At 29.0% G+C, this 16,719-nt stretch overlaps 1 protein-coding gene across 1 annotated transcript in view; it reads left to right on the forward strand.

Moving 5' to 3' along the window:
• The window catches only part of LOC129957405 (storkhead-box protein 1-like), a 166,258-nt gene extending 152,882 nt beyond the window's left edge, over nucleotides 1-13,376 (forward strand). The window contains exons 6-7 of the mRNA XM_056069715.1: nucleotides 6,927-7,195; nucleotides 11,331-13,376. Of these exons, the coding sequence (XP_055925690.1) occupies nucleotides 6,927-7,195; nucleotides 11,331-12,327 (1,266 nt within the window). The 3' untranslated portion in view covers nucleotides 12,328-13,376. The remainder of the gene's footprint in view (nucleotides 1-6,926; nucleotides 7,196-11,330) is intronic.
• The last annotated feature ends 3,343 nt before the right edge of the window (nucleotides 13,377-16,719 follow it).

Genomic DNA, 16,719 nt, shown 5'->3' on the forward strand with positions numbered 1-16,719 from the left:
ATTGTTACTTGGAAAAAATAAAAATCATTTTTAATTGCAGTGTTAAACTTTTTTTCTCAATAATTATCAAAAAATTATCTCACAAAATCTAATTTTAGATTATATTTAAATTAAAAAAATTAAATTTTTAGTGATAATAATTTTTATTTCTGTACTCTGTTTTCTAGTTTTATTGCTTTAACTGACTTTAAACTCAAACGCGTTGTGATGATATTAAATATATGTGTTTTATCGTTGTTGTATAGTTATTAGTAACTTTGTAAATATGGTATCGACAGCAATTTCAATTTAAAATAACCAAAGCATGAGAAAGAGAGATATTTAAATAAGGTTTATTTTACTTTACAACTATTGAAAAATTTGGCTTTAGCTTGAAAATTTATTTATTTTTTTTCTTACTGAAAATGCAATTCAAAATTCGACTAATTGCTTTTAGCAATTAATAAAAATTGAAATTCATTGTTGAGAAATGACTGTCTTCATATTCCATGTTGTAAACACTTATTAAGTCATCACTTATTCAGTTGCTTAAATAAATATCGATTCATTTTTTAAAAATGATTGACATTTTATTGAAACAAATTAGCTTTCTGTTGTTTCTATAAATTGCTTCGGACAAATTTTTTTAAAGAAATTCGAGATATTAAAATTTATAGGTGTAACTGGTTTTTTTTTCTTTACAAATGAAACAAAATTACAGATGATAATTTTGAAAGAAAGATTTTGTCTATTTAAACATTTTATATAAAATCATTGTTTTATATTACATTAGAATAATTATACATATTTAAACAAACTTTTGTATGTGGGAGTGTTGGAATGCCAGCAATTTCTAACATTATATTTTTATTTTCACGCGTACAACGTTTACACTAAGTAGTTTTCCAAAGCTTATTTGAAATGTGATATAAAATTTGGTCATTAAAATATATGAAAAGTTTTAATAAAAAGTTTGTGGTATTTCGTTGAATAATTAATTTTTCATCAAATACAAACATGAAAATAGTATTATCCGAATCAATACTGCCTATGTCAACAATTTTATTATAAAATCCAATAAGGACTCAAAGTTGTGATTTTATTTCTAAAAATTCCTCATAATTCGATTATACTCGGATTGTGTTGATGATACTATGATTTTAGATTAGTAATATATTGGATTGTGTTGATGGTACTATAATTTTAGATTAGTAATCTATTGGATTGTGTTGATGGTACTATAATTTTAGATCAGTAATGTATTGGATTGTGTTGATGGTACTATAATTTTAGATCAGTAATCTATTGGATTGTGTTGATGACACTATAATTTTAGATTAGTAATCTATTGGATTGTGTTGATGACACTATAATTTTAGATTAGTAATCTATTATTTTAAATCTGCGACGAGTTTGATAAAATTTCTAAGCAGGCCACTTCTAGCCTTCTGGCTATGTCTTGCCTACAACTGCACATAAATAATCTAATATACCATCTGATTTTATTCTTATATAAAAAAAGAACTTTATAATTTATGTCTTTCCCTCTGCAAAAAAATAAGAAAAACTGTAAACTTGAATGAAGCAGCTGATAAGTGTATCCTTTTAAAAAAAAATGTCTCTCTTAAACTGAAATTTTGTTTTATTTCTGATTAAAAGGGTCAAGAATAACATCCTCAGAGTGCAACAGCTCTGTCTCACGTGCTTTATATTCTGTGGGAACTATCACACACTTCCATTTTACGAGATTATCTCACGATCCGGCGATATCTGTCCCATTCTCTTTTCTCAATGACAAAAAGAAAATGTTTTTCACCCAATCTCGAAAAAGTTATGAAAAACAAGAGAAGAAGCGTGATAAACGGTAAAAGTTAAAAAGCTTGCAATCAAGCCAAGCGTAGGACGAGTTGTTTGATGGCTTTATGGGCTTATGTATGCGAGACATCGCACATGCTAGGCGTGGGTAGCGTGAAAAAAAAGTGCTTTCTTGGGCGATAACATTCATATTAAATTCTACTCATTTCGCTTTGACTTGATTTATAGAAGTTTTCTTGTTTAAAAAATGATTGGAATTTTTTTCTTTATGTTTATGTTTTATGTTATTTGTATCAAAACTGAATTCATCAGATAAGGGGGAATTCGTTTCTAAATTGCACTGAAAGGCTTGAGTTTGATTTTATGCAATTATTATCTGAAAAAAGTTCAAATTATGTGGCATGTTTTGTAACTTTTTAATAACATGTTAACGATAGGAAAAAGGTGTTTTACTTAATTTTTGTGAAATATCGCTTTCTATATTTAAACTGGAATAATTGCTTTTTGTTAAAATCCTCATTGTGAGCTTAAGATTGGAGATTGGAGAAAAAATGAATCACGGTAAATTACAAAACGAGTTATTTTTCTATAATCATGCTTATTTTTATATTTTAGTAGATGTCTAACTAGTCAGCAATCTCTCTATTTTTAACGGAATGAGGTTGAAAGATCTTAATTATGGCATGAATGATATTACTTTTTGATTAAAAATTGTGCAAAACAACCGAGAGCACAAATCGTTGAACCTAGACATACCAAATTTGGCAGGTAATTACTTCTTGGGTAGTAGATGTTCCCCAAAGTTTTTTTTTAAATATTTTAATATTTTAATCAGATTTTAATATTTTAATCACATTTTTAATTAAAAACTAATTTAAATGTTAACGTTCTTTCCTCTATAAATTCAGAACATTTTATTGCAGAAAAATCATTTTAAAAAAACTTTGGTTTTTAACAACAGTTTTATGTTTATAAATTTTTCTCCAGTTTTAATATACTTTAAAAATAATTTAAAATTTTATAACAGTTATTTTTTCATTGTTTTCGTAACAGCGCTTATACACAATGATATTATATGCATTTAACTACAAAAAAAAAGGATATAATATCATTGTAATGTTCATTTTTGGTAATTATTATTATCAAAAATGAATTTTGGAAAATATTATAAAGATAGACGAATTAAGTCTAAGACCTTTTCATGCTAAGATGTTCGAATCTCCTTTATTTTTTTATTTTTTTTTCGTATGGTTCTGATTTTGCAATCGAATGCTTCGTTGTTGCGATTACGGTAGTACTATTTTGAAAATCGTGTTATCCAACAGTTTCTTTATTTCAAAAGTTTTTAAATGGATAAAATTGTGAAATGCAGAATTTGGATGATGCACAGGGGAAGAAAATGTCAGAAATTTAGATATTTTGAAATTAAAAAGACGCAGAATATCAGTGACTGTAAAATGAAAAGTAAAACAAGATGAATGTTCGAATAAAATTGTATCTCCTTTTTTTTTTTTTTTTTTTGTCCTAATTTGAATGTAGCGCAAGGATTATATTGCATTTCTCAAATTATTCTTTTTCTTAATCTCCATAGTTAAGAGCCAAAAATTCTTAATTAGTACCTCTTTAATTAGTAACTTCCCCACAAGATGTGGAATATTATTTTTTTCTAAACTTTAATTTATTAAGTTTCCCTCCCGATGACTAACTTCTCAATTTTATTCGCATAAACGTCTTCTGAACTTCATCAAAGCTATTTTTATTGCAAGATATTCCATTTTAAAATTAATTCATTTCTCTTTGTCAAATAAAAAAAGAGTATATTTAAACCTTCAATTCGAAACATCTTAGTTTATCTATCAAACATTTAATAAATGTTTTAGGCTTGATTTATTTTTTTTCTCTTCGTCTAGTTTGATTGTATCAATTGCTGCATTCTGTGAATATAATCTTTTTTCTACACCATTCAATTTACACAAAGGATGCTATCCTAAAAACATTATATTTGAAAACATCCAGTGTTTTAAAATATGTTAAAACATTTGTTAATGATAAAATAAGAAAATTTAATATTTATATTTTACTTAGTCACATGGGAATTACTATAATATTTAAGTTGTTTATTGACAACTCTGCTCATTTGTTTTACACTGACATATGATAAAAAAGCATTATAGCAAAATTGTATTAAATCTAATTTTGAAAACATTATTGAAATTTTAAAAAAAATATGGAAATAAGATTGATGTCTTCGAAAATTCAATATAATTTTTTAAATTTTTTTAATTAAGTAACAATTATTTCTTTGCAATAATATGTTTCTTAATTTTTTAGGAAAAGCGTTAAAATTTTGTTTAGTTATTAATTAGTTAAAAATGTAATTAAAAGTTTGAAAGCACTTCTTATTAGCAACTATTCCCCTAGATGGAACTACATTCGAAATGTTGGACTTTTTGGTCAGAAGATCTGCGGTAAATCTTAAGCGTTTCTTGAATGATTTTTTTTGTGTTATGCGTGTCGCATGACTTATCAAAGTGTTTTCAGGTTTTACGTCAGCCCATATACGTTCTAAAGTAAATATACACATTAAATTCGGTATATTCTTGACGAAGAGGTGAACAAAGTTGTCAAAAATACTATTTCCTAGTACGGAGCCTTGGGAAATTATAATTTTCGTTGAAACTTACAATAGGTATTTTGCTTTAAAAAATAAATATATTGCAAAATATTTCTGTATTAACTTTAGATTTAAAACTTCTTACATCATGTTTTTCAATTATATTAAAATAGGTTTTGCTCTAAAATAAACAGACGTTTTACATATTTTCCGAATAAATGCTTTGGATTTTAAAATTTATAAGCTAATTTATTGGTCGTATATGTAATTTTATAATTATTTAATCTTGCACCATTGCCATTATGACATATATGGCTCATTCAGATGACCTTATATTAAATTATTTATCATTCAAAGTGTAAACAATTAATTCAGGACAGCGACAAAATTAATTTTTATATCTTGATTGTTACTATACGCCACTGTTTTTAATATTGATGGATATTTTTAGTTAGTTGAGAAGTGGTAATTAAGTCATAATTTGTATTTCATGTTTGTGTTCATGCGCAGAGTACTTAGAATCTTTTAAAATAGGTCCCCATTCCGAACTACTGATTCAGTATCGCCAATTTTTATTCACATGAAATTTTTATGTTGCATGAGAGCTAACAACTCATAAGTATGTCACAAAGATTTCTGCCTTCTACCAATCTTCAGTTTTTGAAGAAACCTTATAAACTTTACTTCGCTAAGCATTCTTTATGAGGATAATTCTCGGCGAAGTCCTCCAGCTACAATTAGTACACTGATTTCGTCAATATATATATATATATATATATATATATATATATATATATATATATATATATATATATATAATGTTTTTCGTATGGGAGTTCTTCACCCCCAGGTATGTTATCAATGATCTCTTCTCCCCTGCGCCCAACGCCTTCCAGTTTCGAGATATATCTCTAAAACACCACTCCACTGCGCATTCTGTATGAATAAAAGTTTCAACAGTTTCCTCTATCTTCAACAATTGAAGCAATATCGCCTGCTAATTTCACAACTTTGTAAGCATAACTAATTATGAATAACAAATGTTTATTATCAAGTATAAATGTTAATTATCAAGAATAACAACTCTGTTTATTATCAAGTATAACAACTCTGTTTATTATCAAGTATAATTTAAAATAGAAATTTCATGCTTTGTTATAAGATTTGTTTTATCAAAGTCGATTGATATGATTAAATTAATATTATTAATATGATAGACGAATAGTGGGCTGGCTTTGCTAAGCGAAATCGGTTAATATAATATTAAATTACTTATTTTACAAAAATATATAAATAAACATTGAAACCTCCAAACTACACTACTAAAAGTAAAACAGAAAGCTATTATTTACAGAATTTGTAAAGATTTGAGGAAAGAAAAAGCAATAATTTTAAATAGTGAGATAATTTAATGTTTTAAAAAATTATAAATAACTCATAACTACTAATAATAAAGGTGTGAGCGTGCGTGTGTTGGCGCTGGCTGTACAGGTCAGACCATTTGATCTATTGGTACGAAACTGAAAATAAATATATTTTGGAGGATAGAAATATGTATCTTGGGGCGATTTTTAAAAAAATTTAAGCTGATTCTTGGCGTTTCCTCGCAATAACTTCCGAAAATACTGTAGCACAAAAATAAATTTTATACCGTTTCAAAATTTAAAAAAAATTATCTTTTTAATGATACCAATTTAAAAATATGTGAATTTTTCTTGAATTTTATAATTTTTTTTTTTTTTTTTTTTTTTGCCAAATTTAGGTTACACGTTTTTCTGAATTTCTGACCGTTTTAATTGTTTCCTCAACTATTTGATGATTTTTCTTCTATTGCTAAAAGCTAAAAAAGAAGGATTTTCTTAAAGAATATCCGTGTTGTTTACGAGACAAAAAAAAAAAAAAAAATGAAAGTACAATACAGTAATTTAGATGAAACTTTAGAAGACAGAAAAATCTAATATTTATGTTTTTAACAGAATAATGATGCATGGGATTTATCTCTATTAGAAAGGTTCGCGTACACAATAAATAAAGCATTTTCAAGACAGTTAAAATAAAGCGGCTTTAATGTCTTAATAATTTTGTAAAATCATGAACATGAAATAATGTTTATACGATTTAAATAAAATTAAATATAACCACTATTCCCGGCGAACCAGCTGATCGTCAAAGGCTGCTATTTTCAAATTTATTTAATATTATTGTTTTAAAATATTATATTTATTTATTGTTTAAAAAAAATTTGAGCTTTTTTTCTATTAGCAGAATAGTATTTTTTGCTACACACAAATATGAATGTAAGGAATTTTTTACACAGATATGGCAAAGATATATTATAAGAGTTGTAAAATTATGAACGAAAGGCCGCTGAATTCCATATCTAAGAGTTTCTTCTGGCACAAATTATGGATAAGAGATAAATCGAAATAGTGCTTAAGTTTGCCAAGATGTTTTATTATTTTGCATATTTTAGTAATACTTATTCATGATTATTTATAATTTTTTTTCGTTCATATAGGGTCGCTCTAGTAGTTTGAGCAGAGCATATAACAAAGATCGTCATTCACAGCATCTTTCATCTACTCCTGCAACACCTCGCCCAACCAATCGAAATAGCAATCGCCAACATACATCCGATATTTATCATTATCGCTCATCCAGTTTAAGCAGAAAGCCATCTCCGTCGCCAAAACAAGAAATACCGTTGCCTCCAAATTCTCCATCAAAATCTCCTCGCCAAGTAACATCACCGAAAGCCTCGGAAGATCGTGTCAAAATTAGGCCAAGGTAAGAGAAAGGAGTCTGAAATTTGAAATTTATCGCCTATTTTCACATTTGAATTTATTTTTGCCATAAAGTATGCAAACAGAAAAGTAGCATTGTTTATCTATTGTTCTTCTTTGTTTTATTTAAATTTATTGAACAAAACAAGTTTCAGTGACTGAATAAGGTTGATGTGGCCTTTTGTGAATGAAAAAGTTGTAATGATTAAATTCTATATTGGTGTATGTGATGCTCTTCAGAACAAAGAAGTTGTATGCTGTATGAAATTTTCCAACAATTCGACCTTAAATGTTCAAAAAAAAAAAAAAAATGCCGCCGAACCTTAGTAATTTTATGGTCAGAGGATCGTCATTTCGTGACTCGATTTCACTGAAGAATTGTTGTTTGTTTACGGAAGTGTACAGCAAGTGTGGAATTTTAAATTTCCGAGCCAGGTTTGTCCTCTGTGTATGATCGCCATTCATAAATGTGGGTTTCATTTCCAGTAGGCCTCCTGTAGATTTGAAAAGGAACATTATTGAGTCAGATATCAAAAAGATAGAGAATGCTTATTAAATAATTTATTCAAGTTTAGATTATCTTTAAAATTCTTAAATAGTAGTGAAATTAACTCTTTTTCCTATTGTTCACTGGAAAAAAAATGAGGTAATTGCGTTTTGTAGATCTTCGGCGTGTTAGTGAAAGCTACTTTCTTAAAGTGATACATTTGGGTATAAAATGACGAAAATGAAACCATATTGGCATTAAAGACTGTTTTTTACTAACATTATTTAGACAAAATAGCAAAATATATCTTTGCGGAATCAGGATTACAAATGCAAAAACGGCTCTTACGGTATAAAAATTAATGGAATCAGCCCCATGCAGAAGTGCGAATATAACATTTCAAAGAGCGGGGAGTCTTTACAGGAATCTAGCTGATGAGTAGGTTGCTGATCCTAGGATAAAAGTATAGTAACAAGATGCATTCAAAATAGCAATAATGGTTATGTAGTTGCATTAAGTAAAAAACATCGGAAAGAAGTTTTATAAAATGCTAAATAACGTATTAATATGAAAAACACGATTTTAAAAAAATTAGCAAAAGGACTAACGCATATAGCAATATGCCTGACTGATGCATCGGATTGCGGAATTTTTGATATTTATTATTAATTATAGTAGTCATTACTACCGCACATTTTTAGTTCTTACTCGTATGTCTTCTACAGAAAACTGGAAGGCTAAAGCAGTTGTTTGAGGTAAAAGGTTAATTTAAAAGACAAAAATCATTTAGGTAACCTTAAGTATTTCAGATGTTCTTTGAGTTTAAATGATTTAAACGAATACTATGCGTTCGAAATATGCTAAGTCATCTGCAGCATGTAGATGATACAGCATAAGTTTTATTAATTTGTTCGATTAGTGGTTATGGTTGTTATTAGTTCAGTATAACTATCGAAATTAAATTTAAGAATTATGAAAAATAATTGTATTTTTCAGATATGACTTGTGCAAGCATATTAATTTATGTGCATTGTTTCCTAACTACGAAATAGATACTGTTGATATTTTAATATAAAATGTTAATGTTTTTAATGCCATAACTATTCCTAAGTGCTGTTAAAATACTTGCTTTACGGGAAAGTTTCCTTTAATTTCTGTTTCATTATTCTTATTATTTATAAGATTGCCCATATTTATGCTCTTAAATGTGATGCCATAATAATAACAATTCATTTTTTAATAATAATAATAATAACAATTCATGCAAATCTAAAAATAAAATTTTAAAATTCACTTAAATCTAATATATAAAAATCTCATGTCACGGTGTTTGTGTTCGAACTCCTCCGAAACGGCTCAACCGATTTTCATGAAGTTTTTTATGGTATTAGTAGGTATGAGAATAGGTCGTGAAATATATTTCACAACGCTAGGTAATTAAGGTGTTCCTATCCACGTTCACCGTACGATGAGGAGATCAACGCTTGCTTGAAATCATCGCCACTGTGGCGTAATGTTGAAAAAGTCCAGGTAAAAATAAATACGCGCGTCCAAATGCTGCAAGATCCATCTGCTGACACATTCTCGGACCAATTGTTAGATATCGGTGATTGAAAAGTTGCTGTCTATAAAAATACTGGATGCATAAAATTGTCCGCTAATTTCTGCACTATCATTGATTCGCAAAATGCTCTCATTGACCGCATATTTCCCGATGTACGCACATAATACATAAATCAAGCGTGGTTGGCAGAAAGAGCCATTTTGGCAGCAAAAAAATGTGGACGTCGACGATTTAAACTTCAAGATACAGCAGTCATTGCCAGGCGACTTGGTATCATACAAATTGATCGATACAGTTTGCGATGCTAACGAAGCTGTAAATTATCCTACAGAGTTTTTGAACTCACTGGATTTGCCAAGCATGTCACTACACCTTCTACGACTGAAAGTTGGATCTCCGGTTATTTTACTTCGGAATTTGAACCCATCAGGGCTGTGCAATGACACGCTATTGGTCATTAAAAAAATTGATGAAAAACGTTATCGAAGCCACCATTTTGAATGGTAAATTCCGAGCCGAAAATGTTTTGCTACCACGAATTCCAATGATTCTCACAGACGTGCCAATCGAATTCAAACGCGTTGAATTTCCTATTAGATTCGCATTCGCAGTGACAATCAAAAAGTCGCAAGGCCAAACGATGTCTGTTTGCGGCTTAGATTTGGGCACACCATGTTTTTCACATGTGGCATGTTCTCGCGTGTGCAAACTATCGAGCTTATTTGTGTTGACTAAAGATGGACTGAGAAAAAATATCGTACACTCAATTGCTCTTCGAAATAAATATTGATTTTCTTTATTTCATTTCTATACTTTAGGACAAAAAATATATTACTTTTTTCACTTTACGTTTAACTTTTAAGAAATCAAACAATGTATATATTCGCTATGTTAATGAAATACATTGTATTGAGAAAATGAATGGTTGGTGTTTTTTGTTTTTATCGGCGATCATCGTCTACAGTGCTGCATTCCTCTTTCTGTCATAGATCCCATCCCAACACACTTACAATACACTCCTCTTTAACAACCAAAATATTCAATAGAAATAATTTATAAGGCAGAGCAACGTTTGCCGGGTCATTTAGTATTTTTTATAAAAACATTATAGCAATTGGATTGAACTAAATGTATGTATCCACTTTAATTCTGGGAAAATAATTCTAGCGTTCCTCTACGCAGTTTTCACAGCTCTTAAGTAATTGAATAGAAAATTCCTTTAAATTAATTAACTCGATCTAGTTTAAATTTTTGGTAAATGAATGCTGATAATGGTATTTATCTTAAGAATTTTTATTTGATTATGTTTTAGCAGTTGAGGACGTTAAATACATACAACTGGTACAGTAAATAATTTTTAGATTTTTTAGATAACAATCCATTGATTTCCTACTTTCTTTTTATTTTATTAATTAAACTGTGTATCTTTTACCTGCTTATATTTTCCTGAAAATAACCATATTGTTCAAATGTAAATGTAAACATTTTATAAATCGAATAGAAGTTGTGCTAGCACAATTTCTACTTGCGATATCACAATGCTAAATTCCACCTGTGCAAACAGCTAATTTGAGTATAATGATATTCATATTACAGATTGAGTATCAAAATAAATCGATACATCATTTTTAGAAAAGCAGAGGGTGTTGAATGCATCCTTGCAATTCATCTGGAACTTATAAGGGAAGAATATCTTTTTGCACGTTTGTGCCAAACTATCTTTGCAGTGTTAGACACAATGATGCAAATATATGAAATCTTTAAAACCTCTTAATGAAAATATTTAAAATAATTATTTATAGGTACTTAAAAATCCCTTTTATGTGAAAAGTTTATATTATTTAACATTAGTATAAGAAACATATTAGTCAGTTATTTCATTTATTGGTGAACCATTGTAAAATACAAATATTAGGATTGAAATTGTGCGTGTTCATATTCATTATATTCCATCATGCATCTGTTCATACTCATTATATTCCATCATGCGTCTGTTCATACTCATTATATTCCATCATGCGTCTGTTCATACTCATTATATTCATGTCGTTAGTACAATATTTACGTTTCCTTTTTTTCCCCATGTAGGTATGAATCTCCATTTAGTCCTTTCTCAGCAAGACGCAAAGCGCAGTCCATGTTAATGGCCAATGAGAAGTACAATAACGTTTCTAATGGTACTCCTACAACCTTTAATGGAAAAGTTAATCCATATCAATCTACTGACATAATAAAAGCTTATCCCATGAACAATCAGCCATCTTTGAACTCGTCTCAATTGAAAAAGACTGATTTACCAGCCGGTTTGCGTCGACCTACGTCACTAGTTTCTAATTTGCCTCCGCCAAATATTGCTGTTAGTGAGCCATTAAAGCAACAACCGTCCTTGCGTGTAATGCCTCGTCTATCTTTTACTCCAAAAGAAACATCTCCGCAAAACAAAGGATTGCCTACAACTCAAACATCAACTAAATCTATTGTTAGTAATGTAAAAAGCACAGAGACTGTAACTAAGACATTGCCAGTGAATGGAAAAGAGATAAAACTTGGTACTACCGTTGATGTTGAAATAAGCTTAGGCAATAACAGAACTCTCCTCAATAAGAAAGAGCCACTGACTACAGATTTGGATCATCCAGTAAAAAATGACCTTTTGAAAATCGCCACTTCATGGAATCAGTCTATCAAGAGTAATAATGCAAAGCTCAGTGATCTCAGTAATAAAACTAGTACTGGCATTCCAAAACTGACCACAACGACGAATATCACAACCAGTCTCACCCATGGACCTGTTAAAGATGGCCAGCGCACAGTAAATAAATCAGAAACTGTAATAAGTGATACTTTAAAACGAATTCCTGCAAATCAGGGTACTACTTTACTGGACTGTGTGACCGGCAGGGATTCACCCGGGAAAGACACTGTTTTCAGTAGTTCGCCGAGATCAACGATGACATCCGATGCAAAATCGGAATTCTTCTCTGAGTCGCCAAATACTACGACTGAGGTTCACATTTCCAAGGATGATAGTGGTTTTTCATCATCTGCGTCAACTTCGAGGCCAATGAGTGTTAGTCCTTGCTGAGAATCTGCAATAATGAAAAACGGGCCATTATTGAAATTTCAATCGTCATTTTAAAGGAATTTGTGTTGTATGAAGGAAGTAAAGATTCAGGGTGCAAAATATTTGGAAAGCTTTACGTGTTGTGTTTTAGTTTTCATGACACTGAAAAATTTTTATAAGTACTTACAAGAAATTTTTGTCATTTTTTGCTTGAGCTACTAACCATTAAACTTATTTTAATCTCCTGCTACAATAGCCCCCCTCCCTTTTTTTTTTCTTTTGCCGCTGTGTAGATTTTTTTTTGTGTCAGCCACGTTGCATTAGCTTTGGTATGTTGTTGTTTGTTTGTTTTAAGTATTAAGCTATCGTAAGTGCATAGCATGGAGTCAGTATACATGTCTTTTTCTGTAAAGTAAGACTGTTAGGCTTTGAAGCCTATTCGTATGCTTAGTTTTGTACATAGCACCTCATCCTAACGAATCAGGGTTGAACATTAAAATGCTATTAAGGTCCTTCAATTTTGTTTTGCCAACCATTTCCAAGAATTGTGTACATACAATGTCTTGCTTACAAATTAAGTCATGTATCCTATAATATCAAAAATCTGTGTTCTTGTGCTTATTTGGTTATCGCATTCATATGTTGTGAATATTAAATCTGTATTTTAATTCCTTTTTTCAATTTTATGTTGACGTTTCTTTTTGATTTTCCATCCTTTTTTTCGTCATTGATTTCTTATTTCAAATACCTGATAGACTAATGCTTTGAAACTTTCACATGGCCTCTACGTATTAATACCCTCTTCTGCAAAGTGTGAGCTAAATGTTACTAAACTCTTCGACCTCTCAGCAGTGGTCTTTTACAAGGTAGCGAAACGAAATGCATTATTTTGCTATAATTTACATAAATATGTGTCCATATTATTAAAGAAATTGTAGAAAATAATGTATTAAAATGAAATTATGGATTTATCTGAACTATTAAATATAATTTTTAGATAGATATGAATTTTTTTAAAACCAAGCAAAGAATGTCTAGAATGTAATAAAATTTGTTAAGTAAAATATTCTGACGCCTTTAAATATTTTTTCTTAGTATTCATTAAATTCAGAATTACTTCCATAGTATAATACAAATTTTTTTTCTTAATTATAGCGAATTTAAATAATATTTTAGTTGTTTAATTTTTTTTTTACTTATGGATTAAAATTAGGAAAAATATATTAACTACAATAATTGAAAAAAAAATTCTACTTATCAGAAAACTACAATTCTGAGGTAATTTTATAAATTGAAAATTGAAAAATTTTAATTAAATACATCATTAGTATTATTACCTATTAATTCAAAGTGTCTCCACATTTGTAGGTAATATAATCAAATTAAATTTTATGAATTTTTAAACGTCCCTAATTCCATAAGGTTTTTTTCAACGGTAACTAGAAATGATGCTTATGTGAATCTATTAAAAAAATAGCTTTTAATTTTGTTCAGCTATCATCCCATAATTGCAGATATTATTTTTAAATCCTGAAAAGAATGAAAACCATTTAATTTTATTATTTTTTTTCTGCGATTAACATAAGAAATTGAAACAATCAGAAAGTTTTACTTTGCTTTTTATTATAACAAATATGTTTTAAAAACTCTTTACAGAAGCACTCTTTGAGTGTTAAAGCAAATATGGAGCATTCTTTCTGAACCAAAAATGTCTATTGTATATTCTATTTTACAATAATTTTCTGATAATCGAATATCCAGATGCATTTTTTTTTGCGATATTTTTAGCCAAACATTCACATATTCATCAACAAGGAACCATTTTCAGATTCAGAGATGTTTTGTTAAATGCTTTGCGTTTTTTAAATTTCCTTATTGACTGATTTTTGTTTCTTTTTCTCGCAGACTGATTTATTTTTAAATTTTTTTTTGTCAATACGCTTTTTTTACTGAGTTTTTTTGCTGACTTGACTGAATTATATCCTAGTCAATTTAATATGCATTCTTTTTATTATAATACTCTGGAAATGTATGGATCAATAAAGATAATGCTCAGTTAAAATTTCTTATAACTCTAGAAGAATTGATCTTAGAATGCAGTTTGAAATTAGTGAAAATTATTTATGCAGTTTGTAAAATCTGCAAACATATTTTTCAACAATAAATACTAGATTATGAGATAAAGATATAAAGTATGTTACTTTTTCATGTGGCAAGAATCCAGTGATGATTTCTTCTGATCATGTGTGAAATTTTATTTCTACAATATTACTTTTTGAAACAAATTAAATTTGTATTGAAATAAATATCCAGAGTATACTTGTATGTATTTACATAATTTCTCTATTGAAATTCTTTGTAATAAGTAAAGAGTAAACTGGTGATCAAATTTCCTAATGTTTAAATTATTTAAGTACCCTATTAGCACAAGATGCTGTCCACTATCTCGACGATGCTCTTCGATATTTTAAATATCGGAAGATATTATAATAATGGTTTTCAGCATTTTTTGTTGATAGAATACCATATTACTGATTTTTATAAAGTGTTTGCATCATATTAAGTTGATCTTAATGATATAAATTAACTGTAGTGATTGACAACTCTAGTTGACAGTATGACAAAATCTACAAGACGTATCATTGCGCTCAATTAAATAGTCCTACATATAAATTAAAGCATCTTAAAATTAATATATAGATAACTGAAGGCAAACTTTCATCACATCATAGTTATTCTATATCATTTTATTTTATCTCTGTAATTAAAGGTTGCTTAATTTCGTGGAAATTCTTCTGTACTCCGCAGGCGTATAGAAATTCCTAATGCGCCATTTCATGGAAATTCATTACTCGTAGCTTTTCATATGCTGTCATTTTGAGTTGTCACTTATTATAGTAGTCGTAGTAGTAGAATTGTAAGAAATTTATTTTGATTGTTTGTGAATGTAAATTATTTGTTTAAGCCAGCTGTTACCATTTTATGACATAAAATATTAAATGCAAAATCAATAAGCTTGTAAGGTTTGCTTACATTACTAATCAGTAATTAATTGTAGAGACCACTGCTTCTCAAATGTAAGTTTGGTCATTTGAGATATTGATGATGCCATGTGTCCTGAAGTTGTCACATGGTTGCCATCTGAATAGGTCGTGTGCCATCCTTATTGGAAGGGTGACGATGAAAACTTTGTAAGGAGATAGAAATGGGAATTTTTTATACAATATTATTAAATTTTCCATATTTTATTAAAGTTAACAATGAATAATATGTCAAAAATAAACCTTTGAGATAAAAAAAAATTATGGAATGTTATTTTGTGGAGATTAAATCTCGGAATGGAAACTGAGAGTTATGATAATTCCATCTTCCCACCTTCTCTAATCCGGATTCTGCCATTGCAGACAAAATTCTCATCCAATCAATGGTATATACAGATTTTAAGCATAGTGAGAATTAAGGCCATATATGTAGGGCATACTCTTTCAATATTTTATTAAAATTAATAATAAATAATATCTCAAAAATAAAGCTTTCAGATAAAAAAGGTTATGAAATGTTTTTTGCGGATATTTAATTCCGAAATGGAAACTAGAGTTAGGGTAGTTACATTTACCCACCTTCTCTAATTCAGATTCTGCTATTGTAGGGAAAATCCCCTTCCGATCCTTCCACGTCCAGTATATACAGACTTTGAACAAATTAAGGCAGTAAGTACATGTAGGGACTACTGTTTCCATTTCAACCTTTAGTTTGACTCAGGGGGTCAAATTTCTTCCAAATGAATTGTAGGAGAAGATTTAACTTGTCAAGAAAGAGAATAGGGAACAGAATTTCTGTAACAAAGCTGATTGTAAAAAATACTTAAGTCACACAGGACTGTCATAAATGACAAATTCTCTCTTGCTTCAACTTTTATATAAGATATTATTTATTAATTTTCTTTTTTAAATATTTTATTTTAAAAAAATTGTTCCAGTTTAGTTTCGTCATGCAGCATGCACCAAAACTCACAAAATACTCTAATATCAGAACATGAGTGAAGATTTGAAATCTCCGTTCAGGGTGAAGTATATGGTATATTAAGTATACACTATTATAAAAAGTCATTAATTTGCAATTTCCCTTTAATTTTCAAATTTTTATGTTATGAATTTTTTAAATATGTTTTCTTTTAGACTTTTTTATGGACCTTTATTGCATGCAATGCAGTTCTGAGAGAGAAAAAATGAATTTAAAAAATTAAAATAAACTTGTGATTAAAAACAGATGATTATCTTAAGCTTGCATCAACCTAATTTGAGTTTTACGCTTTAACTGTTCTTAGCTTCCCAACCTAACATTAAAAAAAATATTTAACTTTATCACTGGTATACTATCAGTGCCTCAAAGCTATAGGAATATTTTTTACAT

Source organism: Argiope bruennichi, chromosome 2, assembly GCF_947563725.1.
Source record: "Argiope bruennichi chromosome 2, qqArgBrue1.1, whole genome shotgun sequence".
NCBI classification, from domain to species: Eukaryota; Metazoa; Arthropoda; class Arachnida; order Araneae; family Araneidae; genus Argiope; species Argiope bruennichi.